Source organism: Schistocerca cancellata, chromosome 4 (assembly GCF_023864275.1).
Source record: "Schistocerca cancellata isolate TAMUIC-IGC-003103 chromosome 4, iqSchCanc2.1, whole genome shotgun sequence".
Taxonomy (NCBI): Eukaryota; Metazoa; Arthropoda; class Insecta; order Orthoptera; family Acrididae; genus Schistocerca; species Schistocerca cancellata.
Genome location: NC_064629.1, coordinates 176,515,138 through 176,539,700, shown reverse-complemented (window position 1 = coordinate 176,539,700; position 24,563 = coordinate 176,515,138). Strand labels below are relative to the sequence as shown.

The window sequence follows — 24,563 nt, the reverse complement described above, 5'->3', positions numbered from 1 at the left end:
TACGCACCTTTAAACGCCACCCTACAGTGGCGAATTGTATTAATTATAAACGATTACGTGCTCAGTGTCGTCGTATTATTAACGAAAGCAAGAAAGCCAGCTGGGCTGCTTTCACAAGCACCTTCAACAGTTTTACTCCTTCTGTTGTCTGGGGTAGCCTGCGCCGGCTATCTGGCACTAAGGTCCACTCCCCAGTTTCTGGCTTGAAGGTCGCGAATGAAGTCCTTGTGGCCCCTGAGGCTGTCTCCAATGCCTTCGGCCGCTTTTTCGCCGAGGTTTCGAGCTCCGCTCATTACCACCCTGCCTTCCTCCCCCGCAAACAGGCAGAGGAGGCTAGGCCACCTGACTTTTGCTCCTCGAATTGTGAAAGTTACAATGCCCCATTCACCATGCGGGAACTCGAAACCGCACTTGGCCGATCATGGTCCTCCGCTCCAGGGCCTGATTCTATTCATATTCAGATGCTGAAGAACCTTTCTCCTGCGGGTAAAGGTTTTCTTCTTCGTACATACAATCGCATCTGGATTGAGGGACATGTTCCCGCATGCTGGCGCGAGTCTATTGTTGTCCCGATTCCTAAGCCGGGGAAGGACAAGCACTTGCCTTCCAGTTATCGACCTATCTCACTTACCAGCTGTGTCTGTAAAGTGATGGAGCGAATGGTTAACTCTCGATTGGTTTGGCTGCTCGAGTCTCGACGCCTACTTACCAATGTCCAATGTGGATTTCGTAGGCGCCGCTCTGCTGTTGACCATCTGGTTACCTTGTCGACCTTCATTATGAATAACTTCTTGCGGAAGCGCCCGACCGCGGCTGTGTTCTTTGATTTGGAGAAGGCTTACGACACCTGTTGGAGGGCGGGCATTCTCCGCACCATGCATACATGGGGCCTTCGTGGTCGCCTCCCTCTTTTTATTCGTTCCTTTTTAATGGATCGACAGTTCAGGGTACGTGTGGGTTCTGTCCTGTCCGACACCTTTCGCCAGGAGAATGGGGTGCCACAGGGCTCAGTTTTGAGCGTCGCTCTGTTCGCCATCGCGATCAATCCAATAATGGATTGCCTCCCAGGTGATGTATCAGGCTCCCTTTTTGTGGACGATTTTACCATCTATTGCAGCGCGCAGCGTACACGTGTCCTGGAGCGCTGTCTTCAGTGTTCTCTTGACCGTCTTTACTCCTGGAGTGTCGCCAATGGCTTCCGTTTTTCTGCCGAGAAGACGGTCTGTATTAACTTCTGGCGCTACAAAGCGTTTCTCCCACCGTCCTTACGACTTGGCCCCGTTGCTCTCCCAATCGTGGAGACAACCAAATTTTTAGGCCTTACTTTTGACAGGAAACTTAGCTGGTCTCCACATGTGTCATATTTGGCCGCCCGTTGTACCCGTTCTTTAAATGTCCTCCGTGTTCTCAGTGGTATGTCGTGGGGAGCGGATCGAACCGTCCTACTTCGTCTATATCGGTCGATCGTCCGCTCCAAGCTGGATTATGGGAGCTTCGTATACTCCTCTGCACGGCCATCCATCTTACGCCGCCTCAACTCCATACAACATCGGGGTTTACGACTTGCGATCGGAGCATTTTATACCAGTCCCGTAGAGAGTCTTCATGCTGACGCTGGCGAATTGCCACTCACTTACCGGCGCGATATACTGCTTTGTCGGTATGCCTGTCGGCTACTGTCAATGCCCGACCATCCGTCTTATCGTTCCTTTTTTGACGACTCTCTTGACCGTCAATATAGGTTGTATGTCTCTGCCCTGCTACCCCCTGGAGTTCGCTTTCGTCGCCTCTTTCAACACCTTAATTTTTCACTCCCTGCAACCTTTCGAGTGGGCGAGAGCCACACGCCACCTTGGCTCCAGGCTCAGGTCCGCGTTCACCTTGACCTCAGCTCGCTCCCAAAAGAGGTCACCCCCAGTTCGGTCTACCACTCCCGTTTTTTGGAACTTCGTTCGAAGTTCATCAACATGACTTTCATTTATATAGATGGCTCTAAGACCAATGACGGGGTCGGGTGTTCCTTTATAGTCGGGGCACAAAGTTTCCAATACCGGCTCCATGACCATTGTTCGGTCTTCACAGGTGAGCTCTTTGCCCTCTACCAGGCTGTTCTTTACATCTGCCGCCACCGACATTCTGCTTATGTCATCTGCTCAGATTCCCTGAGCGCCATCCAGAGCCTCAGTGATCCGTACCCGGTTCACCCTTTCGTACACCGGATCCAACGCTCTCTTCAGCGGCTGGTGGACGTCGGTCCGCCGGTTAGCTTTATGTGGGTTCCTGGCCATGTCGGTATCCCTGGGAACGAAGCTGCAGATGCCGCGGCCAAGGCTGCGGTCCTCCAGCCTCGGACAGCTTCTTGTTGTGTCCCTTCGTCCGATTTTAGCAGGGTCATTTGTCGGCGCGTTGTGTCGCTGTGGCATGCCGATTGGGCTGCACTTACCGACAACAAGCTTCGGGCCTTAAAACCTCTTCCCGTGGCTTGGACGTCCTCCTCACGCCCTTCTCGGCGGGAGGAGGTCGTTTTGGCAAGGTTAAGGATTGGACACTGCCGGTTCAGCCATCGCCATCTGCTGACGGCTGCGCCGGCGCCGTTGTGCCCATGTGGGCACTTGCTGATGGTTAGACACATTTTAATGTCCTGTCCCGATCTTAACCAACCGCGCCTCGATCTTAACCTGCCTAATACTTTCGATGCCATTTTAGCGGATGACCCACGAGCAGCTGCTCGTGTTCTTTGTTTTATCAATTTGACAAACCTCGCTAAGGACATTTGATGTTGTTTTTTAATCCTATGCCTGTCAGTCTCTTTTAGCGTGTTTTCCCTTTTAGTTGTTGTTGTCAACTTGTGCCTCGCGGTGCATTTTTAGAGTAGTCAGGGCGCTAATGACCATTGAAGTTGTGCGCCCTAAAACCACAAAAAAAAAAAAAAAAAAAAAAAAACAAAAAAACAAGTGGCACTGAAAGTAACAGGATCGAATATACCTGTGGCAGGTTGGGAAGAGGATGTGCTGGGTGGGTGCATAGTTCAGGACCCACACCTGGATCACTCGTTGGTGTATGGTCTGTGTGGTAAGAGGTTAGGAGAAGTTGTGCCATAAGGATGAACAGGGATATTTCGTAGATTTGGTGGTGCAATACCTCTTTTGGAGAGAGGAGAAAGATTTTGTATGTTCTCAAACACTAAATAAATTTCAGATTTTGTGATGTAAAAATTTGTGGGTGCAACTTACTGACATGAATTATTTAAAGGGGGGGGGGGGGGGGAAGGGGGGGGCGGTAGAAACAGGCCTGGAAGGAAAATCCGTTTGGTTTCAGAGAAATGGAGACACACTTGAGGCAACACTTTACCCTACAGCTATCTTAGAAAATAGATTAAGACAGCAAATCTATATTTATAGCATTTTGCAGATTTGGCAATGTCAGCTGCACAACACTCTTTGAGATTCTGAAGGTAGTAGGGATAAAATACAGGGAGCAAAAAGTTATTCAGAACTTGTGTAGATACCAGATTGCAGTTTTCAGAGTTGAAGGAACTGAAAAGGAAGCAGTAATTGTGAAGGTTTGTAGTCTATCCATGGTGTTACTCAGTCTGTACATTGTGCAAGTAGTAAAGGGAACTGAGGAGAAATTAAGAAAGGGAATTATAGTTTGTAAAAAAGAAATAAAAGCTTTGAAATCTGATGATGGCATTGTGGAACTGTCAGAGATGGGCAAAGGAGTTGGAAGAGTAGTTGAATGGAACATGAACAAAAGTGAAGCAAGAGTAATTGGGTGTTCTCAAATTAAATCAAATGATGTGCAGGGAAATAGATTAATAAATGAGGCACTAAAAGTAGTTTTGCTGTTTGAGCAACAAAATAACTTACCAAAGCTGAAATACAGGGGGTATAAATTGCAGAGTGGCAGTAGTAAGGAAAGCCTTTTGAAAAAGAGAAATTTGTTAACATGTAATGTAAATTTAAATTTTATTAAGTCCCTTCTGAAAATATTTGTCTGGGGTGTAACCTTATACAGAAGTGAAATGTAGATGACAAACACTTCAGACAAGAAGACAATAGAAGCTTTTGAAATGTTTAGCTCCAGAAGAATGCTGGAGGTTAGATGGTTAGATCAAATAATCAGTGAGGAGGTACTGAATCAAACTGGGGAAAACAGAAATTTATGGCACAATCTGACTAAAAGAAGGAATCAGTTGATGTGACAAATCCTGAGACACCAAGGAATTTTCAGTTTGTTAATGGACAGAAGTGTGAGGGGGTAAAATTGGTAAAGGGGGTCCATAGCTTGAATACAGTAAGCAGGTTCAAATGTATGTAGGTTGTGGTAGTCATGCAGAGATAGGAAGGCTTGTGCAGTATAGACAGATAGACAGGAATGAAGAGCTGCATCAAACCAGTCTTCAAACTAAAGGTCCCAAAGACAATTGCACAGCTACATTTAGTGTCAGTTTTTGTGTTAGTGTGAATTTTGCTCTATGTTTGATAGAGAAAGTGTTGAGAAAGAGAATGTGTGTGTGTGTGTGTGTGTGTGTGTGTGTGTGTGTGTGTGTGTGTGTGTGTGAGGGGGGGGGGGGAGGGAGAGAGAGAGAGAGAGAGAGAGAGAGAGAGAGAGAGAGAGAGAGAGAGAGAGAGAGAGAGAGAGAGAAAGAGAGAGAGAGAGAGAAAGAGAGAGCGTAATGCATCAAATTTGCAAAAAAATCCCTTTATCAACCGACACAATAAATAGCTTAGCTTTAAAACATACCCATCTACAAAAAGAAGAGTAGAATGAATGCACATGACTATTGCCATATATAAATGAGTGTTATATTTTGGAAGTGCTAAGAGTGCAAACATATGTGTTGTACATAAGTCAAAATGGTCACGTCTACAAAAACCGTACTTTATTCTGAAAACACTGGACATGTTTCCATCAGTCTGTGCCTTTCATTTGGTATCTTAAAAGCCTTAGAGATTACAGCATTAGCTATAGGAAATTATAAGGAGCAGCTAATATCATCTGGCATGTTGCTAATGTATATTGTGGATGGTAGTGATTGTTGCATGCTTCACTGAGGTGTAGTTGAAGGTTTTCAGTGTGTGTTAAGGTCTCTTGTATTCAGAATAGCATGCTGCATCCTATTTGCAAAGAAGTCTCCAGTAAAGTCACAGATCTAGATGGATATCTCATATGAACCATATATCCTGTAGAGGGGTTAATGTGTTGAATCAGAACCTTATAAAAACTCAAGAAACACTGATATGCATTGTTTTCTCACTTAAAAACTTTTAAAATATCATGTGGAGAGCATATTTTGCAGTTAATATGCCCAGTGTTCTCAGAATTCATGCTGTTTTCCACAGAGATGATCATTTTGTTCAATGTAAAACATTATGTTTCTTCCAGTATGTTCTAAATTCTGCAATACATGGGTCACTTGTATATGGAGATGGCCCCTTGTGTTCAGTTTACAGCCGTTTTGCAGAAAAGTATGGCCTTTACTATCTTCTAGGAAATAGAGACAGCTTTCAGACCAAGAGATTTATTGTAAATTTTGGTTAAAAAGAGTACAAAGTGAGCTTCATATTCCATAGGGGACAAACACAGATTTTGGTAGGCTATATTACATGTTACCTTTTCACCGTAGAACAATTGATTGGTTATTATTTCATCATTTTGTTTGTGCATCATTTTACATTCCTTAATTTTGTAGTGTTCCCTCATATAATTTAAACAGAAACTGTGAACATCACATGGATGATGTTGAAGGATGTTATGTTTAATGTGGTAATTGGATGTGGTGTTAAAAAATTATCTATGACATTTAGTTAGATAACAGTGAAATTTTGAGAAAAATACTTGCAATTGTATGGAATGTGATGTTTTTGCAGACAGATGAAATGCCTTCTGCTGGAAATGGTACCCCAGGAACACCTGGAAGCCCTTCCCAAAGCAGCTCAGTTGAAGAAACTGCGATCCAGGTGCCAGAGTATGAAGCACAGCCAGTAAGTGTATCATCCTGCAGGTGTGTGTGTGTGTGTGTGTGTGTGGTTTTCATGGTCATAATGAAACTGATAAGCTCTTGTTTTCCAGGACATTTCATCGGCACATAGTCCACCGTCAGAAAAGGCTGATGAAGAAGAAGAAAATTACAACTCAAAAGCTACTTCATCTCAGCCGATACCTATAAGGTATTTATTTCAGACCACTTTGGTCAAGTACTTAAATATTTTAGTGCTTCATTGTTATACAAAATAAATAAAGAAAGAAATCCTGAGAAAATTTCCTGTATCTATACAGAAAAATCAGACTTTCTCACTTTAAGACCCACTTATTTGCTCCGTAAGTAGTGAACAAATTTCTCTAATGTACCCTGAAAGTTACAAATAGAGTGTGGCGAGGAAGCAGCTTAGTGGGTATTCATTCCTAATGAATATTGGGAATGCACCTATTGCTGCATGTCCTCCCCGATAGCTGAGTGGTCAGCGTGACGGATTGCCGTCCTACGGGCCCGGGTTCGATTCCCAGCTGGGTCGGGGATTTTCTTGACTCGGGGACTAGGTGTTGTGTTGTCTTCATCATCATCTCATCCCCATCCTGTGCACAGGTCACCCAATGTGGCATCGAATGTAATAAAACTTGCACCGAGGCAGCCGGACCTGCCCTGCAAGGGGCCTCCTGGCCAGTGACGCCAAACGCTCATTTCCATTTTCCATCTATTGCTGCATAAAGACCATATCCAGATCAGGATGACAAAATGACAGAGCTAGTTATTTATGGGTCAGCTGCCATAGCAACAACCAATTGTGGAAAGAACTTGTCCATGCGTTCGATTCTGTTTACTGTTGTCATGCGTCCCTGCTTTCTCTGGTGATGTTTACCACTGTCAGTACCAGATGATAGTTTTGGCTACTAACTTAATTGTTGCAATTCATTTTTTATATAGATGTGTGCAGCTTGTTCACTTTGTGCAACAGAATTTCATATATTAGCAGCAGTTTTGAACAAGATTGTTGTGCATACATGTGCAGTGTGGTGATATACCAATACACTAAATCAGTAATAGTAATTCAAATATAGCTTTCATTACTTTTAAGTGAGAATGTTAAAGTAAACATTCTGTAAAAGTCTTGTTACAAACTACCCATTCGCAGACCCCCTCTGATGGGTTGCTTACTGTATTTTCTTATTACATAAGCACATGTTCAAACACAAATATGATTATTCATTTTGGTTTTCTATATATATATATATATGTGTGTGTGTGTGTGTGTGTGTGTGTGTGTGTGTGTGTGTGTGTGTGTGTGTGTGTGTGTGTGTGTGTGTGCGCGTGTGTGTGTTTCATTGATGGCATAGTATGGCAACTGTTTAAAAGCACCAGGCAAAATGGTTGTGTGATAAGACACTGGGCTTGCATTTAGGAAGATGGCAACTCCAGACTTTGTGTATCTATCCAAGGATTCCTTTTCTTCTTCAGCCTTCTTCATTAGACCATGTACTCCATCGCTAATGATTGTGTTATTGACAGAATGTTAACTCCTAAGCTTCATTTTTTCTTTCTTGTTTAAAATCTGTATCTTAGTTGTGAGTGACAACAGTGGCTCAAACTGAAACTCCCTTACAAAGACTGTGATGTCATTGTTAACTAAGTTTTCTGTATTTCTTCACAAAGAGAAAATTTGATATATTGTGTAGGAACTCAGCCATGAAGAATTTTGTTAACTGTACCAGTACCTTGTAAATCATTGTTTGGTCAGAAGGCAGATAAATCTCATGATAAATAGACACAACCAGTGAGAACATACACTGAACAAGGTATATAATCTTCATTTAAGAGTTCATTTTTCTTGGGAAATAATCTTAGTTAGTTACATAGTTTCATGTTCTGTGCATAATTTTGTAAGATAAATTGTAATAATGTGAAATGAGTCTTTTTACATTCACACCACAAATTAATTTGTAAACAGGCCTACATCGTAAACATTTAGAAATTAAAAAAAAAAATTTTAAATATACAGATGTAAGTTATTAGTTCCTACCCGACACCTTTTATGCTTCACAATAGAAATTATTCTATTAATGTACAAGTAATAATATGTTTATAATAAAAATATATTACAGAAGTAATCCAACAAATACAACAATCTATATCTGTCCATAGTTGTGAAAGTGTTTATGGTACAGAATCATGTGAACAAACTGACTCCTTGATTATGTCCTATAAATGTTCAGTGGTATTCATGTTGGGTTGTCTGGTAGCTAAGTCATTTACTTGAATTGTCCAGAATGTTCTTCAAATCAATCGCAAACAATTGTTGCCCAGTGACATTGCACATTGTTGTCCATGAAAATTCCATCATTGTTTGGCAACATGAAGTCCATGAATAACAGCAAATGGTCTCAAATATCTTGAACATAACCAGGACCCAGTCCATTCCATGTAAACACAGCTCACACCATTATGGAGCCACCACCAGCTTGCACAGGCCTTGTAGACAATTTGGGTCCAGGGCTTCATGGGTCTGCACCACATTCAAACACTGCCATCAGCTCTTACCAATTGAAATTAGGACTCTTCTAACCAGGCCATGGTTTTTGAGTCATCTTTGTTCCAGCCAATATGGTCACAAGCCCAGGAGAAGTGCTGCAGGTGATGGCGTACTGTTAGCTAAGGCACTCACATTGATTGTGTGCTACTGTAGCCCATTAACACCAGTTTTCATGACACTGTCCTAATAAATACATTCATTGAATGTCCCACATTGATTTCTGTGGCAATTTCACGCAGTGTTGCTTGTCTGTTGGTACTGACAACTCTAGGCAAACACTGCTGCTCTTGATTAAGTGAAGGCCGTCAGCTGCTGCATTGTCAGTGGTGAGAAGTAATGCATGAAATTGGGTATTCTTTCCACAGTCTGGGTACTGTGGATCTTGAAGTATTGAATTCCCTCACAATTTCTGAAATGGAATGTCCCATGCATTTCTCCAGCTACCGCTTCATGTTCAAATTCTGTTAATTTTGGTTGTGCCGCCATAATCATGTTGGAAACCTTTTCACATAAATCACCTGAGTTGAAATAACAGCTCTGTCAATGCACTGCTCTTTACACCTTGTGTACATGATTATACCACCATCTGTATATGCACATATTGCTATCCCATGACTTTGAGTCAGTTCAGTGTATTATTCTTGAAGAATCAAGTTTTCCAAGATCGCTAGTAGTTCTTTATATTACTGTTACTGATTTTGACAGATTTATGCCATTATCATCAGTTCTTGTAACATTATTAGGTGTACATGCTTTTTACAACACTGAAGGTTACATAGTGATGTTATATCAAATTCTAATAAAAAAAAATGGTTGCATCAACATTCCACAAATAAAGTACTTCACAGTTTAAACATATAAATGTTGTGCTGATGTTCCAGCATACACCAATGAGTATCTAAGCACATTTGCAAATTTGAAACAAATTATAGCATGTAAAGAGAATCTAATGATAGACACCTTGAGAAGACTGGGCCCACCCACATGTTGCCAAGGTTGTATTGGCTGCACCACAGAAGTTTTGCTGGGAACCTCTTACACAGCCCCCATTCAGTTCCTGTGATTTCCATATTTTGGAGTCCTCAATAAAGACGTTTGTGGCTGTTGGTATGCTTTGGATGAAGAGGTGCACACCTGGGTACAATCATCGTTCTGTAGGCAACTACAAACAGTTCTTCATGTACACATTGACCATACTGTCTCACAGTGGGATTAACGTATGTACAGTTATGGTAATTACCATTGAAATAATAAACAGTTTACTTTTTTCCCACCCGTTTTGTTTTCATTTGACTGCCCCTTATATGAATGGCATTCAATAAGTAATGCAACACTTTTTTTTTTCAGCCAATTTTGGTTTTAAAAAAATGCAGAATTTGTTGTGGGACATTGTGGAGTATTCCTGTTTCAGCCCCTATATTTGCATGAAGCTCTGATATGTGTCAGTGCTGTACGTAGCCTTCAAAATGGCGTCTGTAACAGAGGTGCATTCCAAGCAGAGAGTTGTCTTTAAGTTTCTTCTGGCGGAAAATGAGAGTATCACAGATATTCGTAGGCACTTGCAAAAGGTCTGTTGAGACCTGGCAGTGAAGAAAAGCATTGTGAGTCATTGGACGAGGCATCTGTCGTCTTTGCAACCAGATCCTGCAAACCTGTCCAATTTCCCGGGTGTTGGCCGGCCACACACAGCTGTGATGCCTGCAGTGTTGGAGCTGCGAACACACTCATTCAAGGTACAAATGAACTTCACCTTCTCCATAACAATGCAAGGCCTGACACAAGTCTGCACACCTGAGAGGAGTTTACAAAACTTCATTGGACTCCTCTATCCCACTTATCCTACATCTGAGATCTCGCATTTTCTGACTTTCATCTGTTTGGCCCAATGAAAGATGCATTCCATGAGAAGCAGTACGTGTATCATGGGGAGGTTATTGATGCAGGAAGACATTGGCTCTGATGTTGGCCAGTAGAGTGGTTCCATGCAGGCTTACAAGCCTTCCTAGTAAGGTGGTGTAAGACGGTCACATTGAATAGATATTATATTGAAAAATAGATCTATGTAGCCAAAAAAATGGGGAATAATATGGTGTATTGGGATCATGAATGAAAGCAACCTGCTTTCAGAAAAAATGTGGTGCATTGCTTATTGAACACCCCTTGTATTATTATTATTATTATTATTATTATTATTATTATTATTACACTGCAAGGAATTTAGCCAGTCTCAGTGCTTTATAGAACTGATATGCTTCACTATCTGGGCTGTGGAGTGAGTGATTAGTACAGCCAGTACATAAATACATTAAACTCTATCTAGCTTTTAGAAACAATTTTTGGCTACAGTAGTGGAATTTTAACATCACATAGTTGAGAGCCTTGTTTTCTTGTCTGGTTTATGAGATTCTCAAAGTCAGTATGGTTTTAGGTGTGGAATGGCATTGTTGCAACACATTTCTTAGCATGCAACATGTGGGACAACTGCTACACCCAGTTTGTGGTATGTCAGGTACATACAGGTTTACTTATACAGGTTCTAATTGCTCTTAAAGCTGAAATGGCTTGTGTGAAGAATGTGCAAAATAAATCTGTGTGTCAGGGTTCTAAGAACCGTTACATTTCAACAAAGATGACTTTTACATGTCTTAGAGATGGTTAGCAGTTATAAAGAATACTGTTAATCTAAATATGCCATAGATGAAGCAAAGCACTTTGTGTGGGTTGCATTCAATAAGAAACAGCATATGGTGTGAATTAGGGAATTAGCTATTCATTCTGTTCCTAACTTGGCCGCACTAGGAGGCAGTAAATGTGATTTCTCTGTTTTAGCTTTTTTTACCAGCTGATCTCCACCCAAAGACGTGCTGAGTTTCCTTCCTTTATTCAGTTCATTTGGCTTTGAGGACAGTTCGTAAGATGAATATGCTTTAGATTTTATAGCTGTGTGTGAAGTCCTGGCTTCTATGTAAACTAGTTAGTGGACATTTTTTAGGTTGTTACATTTTGTCTGGTTCATTGGTTTCAGGTTTGTTAGCCATCCATCATTATTTTCTACCTTTACAAATATATTTTGTTTAAGATGCTAGATTTTGTTGTTGTTGTTGTTGTTGTAGCAGCATACAATCTGCTGAACATTTGTGACAAGTTAAAACTATGTACTGGACTCTGACTCAAAGGGACAGGTAGTGGACCACTAACTGTTGTTTGAGCACTCCTTATGTACAGACTCAGTTTCAATTCTTAAGTTTTAAGTTATTGGAAATGTTCATTGGAGCATACATTGTGGGAGAACCACAAGAGTGTTTGAAACATGTGTCAAGCTAAAATTTTTATGATATTATGTGGATATGCACTCAATGTAGAGATGTTCTTCCATTTTAGGAATGCTTATGTTACCTATCTTGGACTATGTGATTATATCCTAGAAATTAGTTTCATCTTGTTGATGACATGCACTGAATCTTTTAGACTACCAAGTGAGATAAAGCATGAATAAAAAGTTCTCAATTTCCAGCAGTGTCAAGTGACTAAAATTTCATGAGCTCTTGGTCAAGCACCCCTTTGCCATAGTCAAGTAGTATGATTGCCAGTGGACTGCTGGTGTGCCCTTATATATGCTAACTGCTGGCTGTGACATCATTGGTGTTCACAGCATCAACATATATAGGCATATCTTGACTCTGCATTCAGTGCATCTGCCTTATCTTCACAGTCACTGGATCCCCACACACGTTGCGCTGATCTGCAGGCCACTGTCTCTATTAAGGGTCTTGTTGGTGATTTTTATCTCAGTGGCTTCTTTAATTACACAGTCCCAGAAGCCATTAGTGCAATGCATGATACAAGTTTTGTTGAATTTTATCTGATTGTAGTTTTCTAAAGTAACCTCAGCTTAAAGGAGTTTTTTCAGAGTAGCACTGGTGATAGAAACTCTTGTGCTGCTTCCTGCATTGTTCTATGATGCATACTGTTTGTCTGACATAAGACTGGCCACACTTGCAAGGTATTCTGTTGACCCCAGGTGTTCAAAGACATGCTGCATCTATAACTGGTCTCAGTAATTGTATTTTTATTGAAGGCATGAAGATCAATTTGATATTGTGTATTTCTAGGAGGCAGCTTGTCTTGGCTGACACAGAGCTACAGAATGGCAAGAAAGCAGGTTTCCTTTCTGCAACTCGTCAGTGGTCTTATTGAGATTTTTGCTTGAAATCCATTCGTTTATTTTATGAACATTGTAGCCACATTCCTGAGTACCTTGCATAGATGGCTCAGCTCTTGCAGCAGGTTATCAGTATCTGGTATCATTGTTGCAAGATGCATCACTATTTGTAACACAGTGTGGTTCTGTGTCAGGTGATGATGGCTTTTGGCATGCAAGTACAGAATGGTGTGACTAGGTTTTGTATAGATGCTGTGGCCAAAGCATCCATTTTGTTTGTGGCAGAGGCTTTTTGAAATAGAATGCACTGGCAGTCAAACCACTTCACAATGGCAAAGGAGGGCTTGAATGAAAGCGTGTGGAGTTTTAATGGCTTGATGTGGCTAGAAACTAGAGAAGTTTTTATTCAATATCACCACCATGAGACTCTGCATTCTTCAGAGATATAGCATGGATTCTCATTTAGGAGTAGTGAAGTTGTAAAACCTATTCCACCTATCAGGTTTAGGTTTTCCGTGGGGTCCTCAAATCACTTCATGCAATTTGCAGGATGATCTACTTTGACAGCCTGTGGCAAATTTCCTTCCCTGTTCTCATACAACTGAGCAAATGAGCAAATGCTCCAGGTCAAAGACCTAAACATTGGTGAGATGTTAAATTCTGTTTATGTGGCCTGTGTCATCCTGTTTTTGATAATTTTTTCTGCTCCCCAGTTCCAGTCTTCTGTGATGAGATCCAAGAAGAGTTGTGGGGTTTAACACTGGCAGACAATATGGGGATGCAGAACTGTAGGTTTCTACCTTTCCTACCTTTAGAGTCCTAAATGTATTCCCTCATAAAGATTCAAACTACTACCTCCAGGTTTAGTTGTTCTTCAGAACCAGTTTGAGTAGTGCTTAATTGATGTATTAGCAAATGTTCCATTGCCCCTTCCCTTCCTGAGCTGTAATTTACTACAGACTTCATCTGTATCTCAAGTATGTTTACACCTTTGGAAAACCCAGGATGTATAGATCTCAGGCAGATGTAGAAAGTGTAATACATCACTGTGCACTATGGTCAAAAGCCTCTGAGACACACATGCACACTTACGCATATGTATATGTACATACATATAAGTGAGAGCTGACTCTCAAGGACATTCTCCAAAAGCTTAAACATTTATTGTCTTTCCTATGTGCATGTCTGCTGCTCAGAAAATTTGGTGAATTAAATCTCCAATATTCATAATTTCTCCTACCCCTCAATTTCATACCTTCTGTCCAGTTAATTCGTAACATATTTGTGTTATACTATTCATGATTTTTCTCTTCCTCATTGGTTTTAACTCAAGTTCAGTGCCATGCTCCAGAGGAGTAAATCCAGAAACATCTTCAGTTTTATGCCGATGTATGATACCAGTAGGGGCATTTCCAAGAATATTGTTTATGTTACCTGTGTCATCATGTTTCTGATATTTTATCTGTTTCAACCATCTTGTGTAATCTTGCTTCCCAAACAGAATACCTGTTTAGCTACTGTATCTTCCCTAATTCTGATGCTTAGTAGGTCATTATCTTATTTCTACCATAAAGTTACTTTCATCTTTGTTTGTTTGTTCTTAATCTGAATTCTGTGTTTAGTAGTCTGATCACCCCTTTCATCCATTTGAAATTGTCCCTACTTGCAATAACTGTAGTTTGTGAACCTCCACACTGCTATCTGTTGCTCTTTGAGTTTTACTCCAGTCCTCATGTTTTCTTTCAATACAATCTTCTGCAACACAAAAGGTGAACAGTAGTTATAGTATCAATAAGCTGCAGCTGTGCTTTGTCCTCTTTCTTAACACAACTCACTGTATTTTTGTATTTATTCCTCCTAGGATTTAGACTTTACACAGGTTCACTAATTTCATGAAGATATCTTGGTTTTTCTTTATTTTTCCATTTATAATTATTTCCCTGGTATCATTTTACCTTTCTCAATTTGAAACTGACCTTCATTTCAGTTCCATACATTACTCCATCTGGCAGCTTACTAGCTGAGGGGCAGGGCTGACTGTTCAAAAGTTCTCACATTTATCCACTTGTGTTCTCTTCATTTGTGTGATACATTTTTTGAACTTCTTATAAATTCTATAGAATAGATTTTTGGACATCAGTTCATACAATTTGCTAGTTACTATAGTTTCAACTGATTGCAGAAACTCTAAAAGCATCTTGTCAAATCTGGCTTCAATTATTGAATAATGTAATGCTCTATGGAACTGTAATTACCTTACTGGCTTGCACGTTTTTTGTGCATGAATCTTCCCATTACTTGATGAGATGATGTGTCCATTTTCCTTCCGTCTACCTGCATATCCCCCAAATTCAGTGAGGCTTTCCTTCATCACATAGTGGATTAACATTTTGTTTATTATATATTTATTTAACCTGATCTGATTAGAACTATCAAGTGCTCTCTTACATCTGAACTGGGTTTCACACACACAATACTGTTTTGCATTGTTGTTACCTAAGCAATAACAGTTTCAGTATGACAAAATGGTATTCAAATGTTTTGGGTGTCTATTGTCACAATGTGAGTAATTAATATTGACTGTGAACTAATACAGTTAATACTGGCAGTACTTGTGTTGCTGCTGCTGCTGCTCTCACTAACAGATGATGATGATGATGATGATGATGATGATGATGATGATGATGATGATGATGATAGTGGCAGATATAAAATGTATTTATAGGTTTACGAGATAGATGCTTTTTGATATAGCGAGTTCTGGGGAAAGGAAATTTAAGGAGACTGGACCAGCTAAGAATACTCAGAAATGAGAAAGGTATGGTTGGAAAGACGAATGTACAAGGGTAACAAGTGCATACAAAGACAGTGATAATCGCTATTATTGCTACAATAGAAATGTCATTAACTCCCTTCTGAAGCAGGAGAAATTATTTAGTTCTCTAATATAGTGTTGGAGGTTATTCCAGAATCAGGTTCGTGCTCACAAGAAGGACTTCAAGAAAGTGGCTAAATGGTGGAGTGGGGCAGCAAGGGTTTTTCTCTGACAGGAATGGGTGTTTACATATTTTTCATGTAAAATTGCATGTTTACCTCACTGTACCCAAATGTCAGGTTTATCTGGTATGTCTGACATTGAATGGATTTCGTAAATGAGAATCTTGTGCACTTTGATTTTGCTTCTTGGTATTTATTATAGACTTAGTTTCAGATAGAAATATATCACTTCCATCAAATTTCATCGTTTTAATTCTTCTTTACTTCTTCCACATCATCACTAATCTGGTGTATTTCACAAGGTGTTAAGGATACCCATTATAAAAAACTGTATCGTCTCCCTCAGCTTTTGTTACCAGTCATGTCTTTTTCTGTCTCAGTTACTTCCTTCTGTTATCTAGCACTGTCATGCTAGTTAAATACCCACAACACTTTTAGCTTTCCCAGGGGTCGCCGCTATTTATCTAGGTTAAGATTATGATCTATGTCCATACAAAGTATCTGGTTATGTTTTGAGTGTCATGCTTGATTTCTTAATTTTATCTTACTACTATATTGTCCTTCTGTTTGTTTGTCTGTTTGTGTGTGTGTGTGTGTGTGGGGGGGGGGGGGGGAGAGAGAGAGAGAGAGAGAGAGAGAGAGAGAGAGAGAGAGAGAGAGAGAGAGAGAGAGTCTTAACTTTTCTATACCTACTTATCTTGTTATTTTTAATGAGTATTCAGTAAAACCAGTTGAAACCTCACATAGAACTCTTGATGTTTTTCTACACTAACACATACTTTCTCGCCCTGCCTTTGTCTTGACTGATTCTTTGCTCTCAATAGTATCAGAGTGAAGAGTTAAAGTTTTCATCTCCTGTTACATATTTTATTAATTTATGATTTCCCTCATGTATCATCTTTTGCAATAATCAATTTGTGGTCTAGGTGTTCAAATGTGTACACTAGTAGTTGGTATTAGCTCCGTTTCATTTGAGAGAGTAGTAATTAATTCACTGCACAGCTCACAGTAACCTACTCTGTTAAATGCTTTTTTGTTAATAATTATGCCAATGTTTGTTATACAATTTTCTCGTGCACTTGTTATTGCACTGTTGTTAACTGACTAAGAACTTGCATATGCATCCACAAACTATCCATTGAGGTTATTTCCATTGTGTCTTCAGTCAGTCAAAGATGATTCATTATGATGAATTTTCATTGTGTAAAGTAGTAATAATAATTAAGTGATGGTTACTGTTGACTGCAATTATGTATTTTCAAAAATCATAAATGATGCAGGTCACCATTGGCAAAAGGAATCAGCAGTACTGAAGCTTCAGAGTTGGCGTTACGTCTGGCATGTGAAGTTTATGGCCAACAGAGCAACAGGAGCTCATCATATGGGGGTGATGAACCACCGAGTCCTGATGGTGAATTCCGCTCAAAGAGCTATGAAAATAGGAGGAGAGAGAGAAGTGCAGGTAGTATTTCATATACACCAGGTTTCGTGGTTTTGTGTGTGTGTGTGTGTGTGTGTGTGTGTGTGTGTGTGTGTGTGTGTGTGTCAGTTCAGAGAATTTACTTAAACATTGCATATGGAATTAGCGTGTAAGTTTTAAAAATTTTGTTATTTATTATGGGGATGTACAGGACTTATGGGCAAAGTTTAAGCAGATTGTAAATCGTGGTCTGGAGAGGTATGTTCCTAGTAAGTGGATCAGAGATGGAAAAGACCCACCATGGTCTCCTAACGAAATTTTGAGGATGCTGAGGAAGCAGAGGCTGTTACACTCCCAGTTCAAAAGGGAACGCACAAATGACGACAAGCGCAGGTTAGTAGAGATTCGTGCGTCTTTGAAAAGATATATGCATCACGCATGCAACTACTACCACCGTCACACCTTAGCAAAAGATCTGGCAGAGAACCCGTGGAAATTCTGGTCTTACATGAAACCACTAAGCAGATCTAAGGCTTTCATTCAGTCCCTTGTTGACTGATCTGTTGTGTCAGTTGAAGATAGCAAAATGAAAGCCGAAGTTTTCAATTTCACATTCAAGAAATCATTCACTCAAGGCAATTATACAAACATACTGTGGTTTGACCATCAGGCAGACTATCGGATGGACAACATAGTAATAAGCATCCCTGGTGTAGAGAAACAACTGAAAGATTTGAAAGCAAATAAATCACCAGATCTGGATGGAATCCCAGTTTGAATTTACAAAGAGTATTCTACAGCATTGGCCCCTTACCTAGCTTGCATTTATCGTGAATCTCTCACCTAACACTAAGTCCAAGCCCCTGGAAAAAGGTGCAGGTCACTCCAATATATAAGAAGGGTAAAAGGACACACACTCAAAATTACAGACCAATATCCTAACTTTTGTTTGCTTGAACATATTCTCAGTTTGAACGTAATAAACGTTCTTGAAACTGAGAAGCTTATGTCAATGAATCAGCATGCTTTTAGAAGGCACCACTCATGCAAAACTCAGCTTGCATTTTTCTCGCATGATATACTGAGAACTATGGATGAAGGCCGACAGGCAGATTCCATATTTCTAGATTTCCAGAAAGGATTTGACTTGTTCTTTTTACATTGCTACCCTGGCTCACACACTGCATGCCACAGCATGCAAATGAAAGGTGCAAACTGTTTACCATTACTCTGAACTGCAGAAATAGGAGCAGAATCAAAGTCACCCGCTCTTCCATTGTACAAATCCTGACATTCCATTAATTCCAAATCCTGTTGCAAGCTAGAATCAGGATAATGAAATCTTCTTGGTTTTCCATCGGGGTAGCTGCGTCGAAAATCCACGACGTTTCGATGAGTCATTCTGATCATCTTCTAGTGAAGATGGATCATATCATGAAATCCGGACACAGCATCTTGGAATGCATTGTTTTGCCACAGAGTTCATTCCACAGGAACAAGAAACATAGCACAACCACTAAACAGTGCTGAAAGGAAGTATGAATGAAAGTCACTGGAAAGAACAGCCTCTGCAAAGCACAAGAAACACAGTCAGTTGCAGAGCTAATGGTCTGTAACACACATGCACACTGATAAAGAAGCAGTGTAGCAGGCAAGCACAGCAAATGAATGCAATTCTGCAAGAAATACACAATAAATTCATCAATAATTGTTTGTATGGTGAGAGTAGAAATGAGTAGGAACGAAATGTAGTTTTTCCCTTGTCGTCAGATGTGTGGTCGTTCAGCTGATGGATGCCGAGGAGTCAGTGGGTTCTGTGACAGAAAATCAAAAGAATGAGATCCACACAGTGTTTGATAAACTACTTCTACTTGAATAAAAGCAAGTGCAGATCAATATCCAATGTGAGTCCTCGAGACAGGCCAAGTCAGCTATCTGTAATAGCTGCAGAGGCTGAATAATAGTTCCTAGACTTGACTGACAGAGCTGTGAGACTAGACTGGGCGAGGACTGGTCAGTGCGGGGTCCTTTACACTGGTTGCGCAGGCTGAGGAAGATGTGTCTCGGAGCTGGAGATGGCCGCAGAGGTGGTCTCTTGGAGCTGGAGCTGGCCGCAGAGAATGTCTCTTGGAGCCGGCCACAGATTGACAGTGCAGTCACATGGATCACTACCAACTTCTAGACGTGGGCTGGTGTGGTGTGGTATCAATAGCACACGATACCACACATATGAGGCCTCTTCAAAAAAATTCCAGAACATTTGTAATTTCGCGCCAATGGTGTGTTGGAGTGAAATGCAGTTGTCGTCCCCGCACACACCTGTGTTTAATGTGTAACTGCCAGAAGTTTTATTGTTGTATATCTCTTAATGTTCAGTGCTGTATTGAGTAAAACGTGCTTGCACAGTTTGCGAATTTTGCGATGGCAGAGTTAGAGGAACAATGTGTCTGCATTAAGTTTTGTGTGAAACTTGAGAAAACCTTTACAGAAGCACACCAAATGATGCAGGAAACCTACGGCGATGAGTGCTTAAGCTATACTCAGTGTTACGAATGGTTCACACAGTTTAAAAATGGCTAGACAGAAGTTGAAGATGACCCTCATTCACGACACCCTTTGACTTCTACCAGTGATGCTTGTGTCAGGAACATCAAAGAAATTGTGTGTACCAATCCAAGATTGACTGACTGAGAGATTATAGAAGAATCTAACATTTCAGTTGGATCGTGTCATGAAATCCTGACACAGCATCTTGGAATGCATTGTATTGCCACCAAGTTCATTCCACAGCTCACGAGTCAAGACCAGAAAGACCTTCACCTTGCAGTCTTTGAATACCTTTTATATGAGCAGGAGATGTTCCTTAAGAGAATCAGAACTGAAGATGAAATGTGGGTCTATGGTTATGATGTTGAGACTAAGGTTCAATCTTCACAATGGGTCGGAGTAATGTTGTCCAAGACCAAAAAAAGCTCATCAGATCAGGCCAAATGTCAAAGCCATGCTGATAGTTTTCTTTGACTTTGAAGGATTAGTTCATCATGAATTTGTGCCACAGGGACAAACTGTTAATCAGTGGTACTATTGGGACGAGTTGTGATACTTGTAAGAAAATGTGAGAAAGAAACGGCCTGAAAGATTGTGAGAAAATTCATGGCTCTTGCACCATGAGAATGCACCTACACATTCATCCCTGTTGGTGCGTGACTATTGCACAGAACTGAAGTCACTGTGCTGCCTCATCCTCCATACCTAACCCCTGAAAACTTTTTTTTATTTTGAAAGTTGAAAATCCTCTTGAAAGGCTGAAAATTTGCAACAATAGATGAGATAAAAGAAAATTTGCAGCTGGTGCTTGGTGTAGTCCAGCAAGAGGCATCCCAAGACTGCTTCTGGAAAAGGAAACAACATTGGGAGCAGCGTATCAGTTGTGGAGGAGAGTATTTCGAAGGAGACCATGCACAATACAAGGGTAAGTGTAATAAAATCTTGTGGACAAAGCGCTGGAATTTTTTGGACAGACCTTGCATATTATTATTGTAATGAACAACATTTGGGGCAATGTGAACTCCAGTAGAGAGTGCTGAGTCAAGAAAGAAGCAAGTTGAAATGTGAGATGAATCGTTTAGTCAGGCGTGGTGAGTGCTACCATAGCAGAGAATGGTGAAAAGGTGGTGAGCAGGAGGTGAGAGAGCAAAGAGTGGGGCGACTCCTGTGTCGGGAGTGGTAAATCAGTTTCTTGTATCTTGCTCAGTCCCAGGTGAGCTGCAGAGCACTTCCACCCTGCAGAGCATCATCTCTCACAGTAAAGTGTTGAATGGGCTGACAAGGCAACTTCTTGCAAGCTGTCTTTTCAAATCGAGGGAAGAAATATGAGGTGAGAAAGTCTTCTCTGTGTTAGTGCTGAGGTCTAAAGGACTGACCTTTCTTTACTTTCTGTAGTTTTCAAGACTGACAAAAGCTACTCAGAAGAGTAAGGTATATAAACATAGACTTACACATCACTGATAACGTATTTTTGTACAGCAAGGTCTGCGTCATAGTGACTTATTCAGAATGTTGCAAGGGATGCTGTTGCAACATCCTGTTCTAGAATCTTTATTCCTCTCACTGACAGCACTGGAGAGGCATTTCAGATCCATAGAGCTACTGCTCCTTTTTATTCTGAGTTATCAATCACTCACTCCACTCAAGAGTCAAGCTCTTCGAAACAGTCTGCAATGACTAACCCCTCATACCCATTAATAGGTAGTGCATCAGTTTCAAACTAATAGGAAAAAGATGCCAAAAAAGTGAGCTCCCACTTTCACCAGTCGTCGCCATCATTTATATGGAACATTTTGAGGAGGAAGGGTGCAAAATCAACCCATTGGAAACTATCTGTTCTGTCAAATATATTGATGACACTTTCATGATGTGGCCACATGGAAGAGACAAGCATGAATTATTTCCTCATGCATCTCAATTCCCTACACCAGAACATCCATTTTACCATGGTAGTCAGAGTGGATGTAGTGATTCCCGTTCTGGATGTCCTGGTAAAAAGAACAGTGGACAGCACATTGGGTGGCAGTATGTACCATAAGAAGTTGCACACTGATCTATACGTACATGTGGTCAGCTGGCACCAACTGGTGCAGAGGAATGGCATGCTCAAGACATTGGTACATGGCACACACAGCCTCACTAAAATCCTGAAACATCTGAGGATGGTGTTCCACAACAACTGCTACACAGAGTGGCAAATTCAGAGATCTCTACCTCCTACACAAACTGTACAACCAATATAAACAAAAAAGTAACCTCAGAAGGAAGCGGCCATTGAATATATTCCATTTTGTGGCACCTTATGTGCAAAGCTAGATTGAATTCTTTGGAAACATCAAGTGAAACTGTCTCCCATCTGCCAAATAAAACACAGGCACTGCTTAGTAGTGCCAATGACTTCCATGAACTATAAAAATCTGAGGTCTACCAGGTCCCCTGCCAATGTGTCAAACATACATAAGTTAAACATTGCATACTGTTGAAGATTGTTGCCGTGTACACCAACAGCATGCCAGACTGCAACAGTGGAACAAGTTGGCAGTCACAGAACATTGCCTACTGAAACTACATGAAGTGCATTACACCCACTGTTGTGACTTGGCAAGACAGCCAAGCCACTATACGAGAAAGCCGAAAGGCACGCTTTTAAGCTCACGCAGGCTGGCGTGAAGTCTGGAACAGTTAAGGGAATTTATAGTATCAAAGAACGTAGCTGATGGAATACTTAACTTTAATTCATAATTGGTGAACATCGGTCTGACGGTACATGCATCACAAGATAAATAGCAAATGATAATGGCACCTTGCTAGGTCGTAGCAAATGACGTAGCTGAAGGCTATGCTAACTATCGTCTCGGCAAATGAGAGCGTAATTTGTCAGTGAACCATCTCTAGCAAAGTCGGCTGTACAACTGGGGCAAGTGCTAGGAAGTGTGTCTAGACCTGCCGTGTGGCGGCGCTCGGTCTGCAATCACTGACAGTGGCGACACGCGGGTCCGTCGTATACTAGCGGACCGCAGCCGATTGAAAGGCTACCACCTAGCAAGTGTGGTGACTGGCGGTGACACCACACTCACACTAAGGCTCCAACACAGACATCTAACTTGTGGGACTGTGTCATTATGTCATTAAAGAATCTGTCAAGACATTATGTCATTAAAGAATCTGTTGAGATTGAGGTAAGGGAACTGCTGATCAGTTGGGATCATGTCCACATCCTCCAGAGTGAGGCTGGGAGGAGATACAAACCACGCTCCAGCTCCTAGGTAAATAATTTGTCATTGCATCAATGTGGTCACTTGCTGAAATATTGTACCTGTTGGATACTGACATCTCGCCATTCACTCATGAACTATTACACCATAGATTATACTGGGAGAAGTTGAAGAAACACTTAACACATGTTTTAAACCACATATGAGAAACAGAGTAACTGATAGCATGTTTAGTTTCAACTAGCAGGTTCTTTCTTTGAGTAATAACAAACAAGAACGAGAGTGAAGTTTTGGGAAATTTGTAGACCAGGTGTCACAATAAAAAGAAAAAGGAAATGTTACATCTCTCTGCCTGCCATCATATTGTAATAAAAAACTGTGGGTATCTTAGATAAAATGGGAGAGTTTTAATAGATGGAAAGTGTAAAGACACATGTTTTTTACTTGCAAACAAACACAGTCATCAATTTCACTTGCTTATGGTAAGTGAAGGCAGAGGAAAGACCAAAAGCTTCAAGTAAAGAATTGTGATCACAAATACAGTAATAAACATATAATGATACTGAATGCACACGTTTATCAGCTACAGAGTTGTTTGGAAGCAAAGGATCAAAGGTCTTCAGTGGATTACCTTTTGGAGGGACACTCAGTTTGGAAGAATTGGCAGTGTCTGGGTATATCAACATAAATTAAGCATGTATAGATGTGTGACAAGTATGTCCTTCAATGCAAGAAATTGATCTGCAATACTGGTGGTGAATTTGTCTTGCTCATTGTTGCACTGATGGAATCTTTAGGTTGTGGGTCACTTTAGTGTCTTTCAAACTCTAGTTTACTTTCTATAATCTAAACCCAGGGTAAACATTAGTGTGATGGCTGCTCTACTGTGGTGGGTTTTGGGTGCAGAGAACTATCATTCTGGGTTCAGAAACCTCAAGGCTGTTTGTATTCCTTAATTCTGATTTACACATAATGGATGTTTCTGCTGAAATGTCGTCTACTCTAATATAGGTTTGACCAGAATTGGAATTTACAGGGTGCCCATGCTTGTAGTTATGTGCTAAATAGGCATAATGATTATACAAGTTGTGAAACAGGTGTCATATTGTAACATTACCAACCTGTTACCTCACCTCATGTGTTGTGGATGCTCGTCTTCACCAATCTTCTTTCTGTACACTGAATAACATAGTGTCACATAGGTGTTGACATTTTGACTACATAAATGCAGACTGACTGAAATCTACATCATGAATCATAGGCTGTTTGAATAATGAATGCTAGCTACTGACTGACTGAATTAAACATATAACGTAGTGTCTGACCTGGTTGAATTCTAGCCCACAACTGATTCAGGCTTTGTGCACGATGCCTATTTGTAAAATTATGAATTGATAAAATGCTACGCAGTTCCATGTTAGATATTAACATAAAAGACCGAAAAATTAAAAGAGAGAAGGGTACAATAGGCAATGAAGAAAGTTTGAAATGCTGACTTGTATGAGTAGAAAATGGCAAAACTGCTCTTTAATGGGAGAGCAGTTTAAGATGCACAGGGATTCCCAAAATCCACCAAAAAGTTTGAAAAAGTGAAATCTTATAATTTGAATAGTTAACAAACTAGAAAGTTGTTTAAGTGAAAGTATACTTGTTAGGAAACTGAAAAATGAGGGCTACAAAATTGTACACCT

The 24,563-nt window shown here is 40.6% G+C and overlaps 1 protein-coding gene across 6 annotated transcripts in view; it reads left to right on the top strand.

Moving 5' to 3' along the window:
• LOC126185177 (inositol hexakisphosphate and diphosphoinositol-pentakisphosphate kinase) overlaps nucleotides 1–24,563 on the top strand; it is a 578,601-nt gene that overhangs the window by 454,378 nt on the left and 99,660 nt on the right. For all 6 annotated transcript variants that reach the window (XM_049928024.1, XM_049928027.1, XM_049928022.1 and 3 more), the window contains exons 21-23: nucleotides 5,874–5,987; nucleotides 6,076–6,173; nucleotides 16,971–17,152. In XM_049928024.1, the coding sequence (XP_049783981.1) occupies nucleotides 5,874–5,987; nucleotides 6,076–6,173; nucleotides 16,971–17,152 (394 nt within the window). The remainder of the gene's footprint in view (nucleotides 1–5,873; nucleotides 5,988–6,075; nucleotides 6,174–16,970; nucleotides 17,153–24,563) is intronic.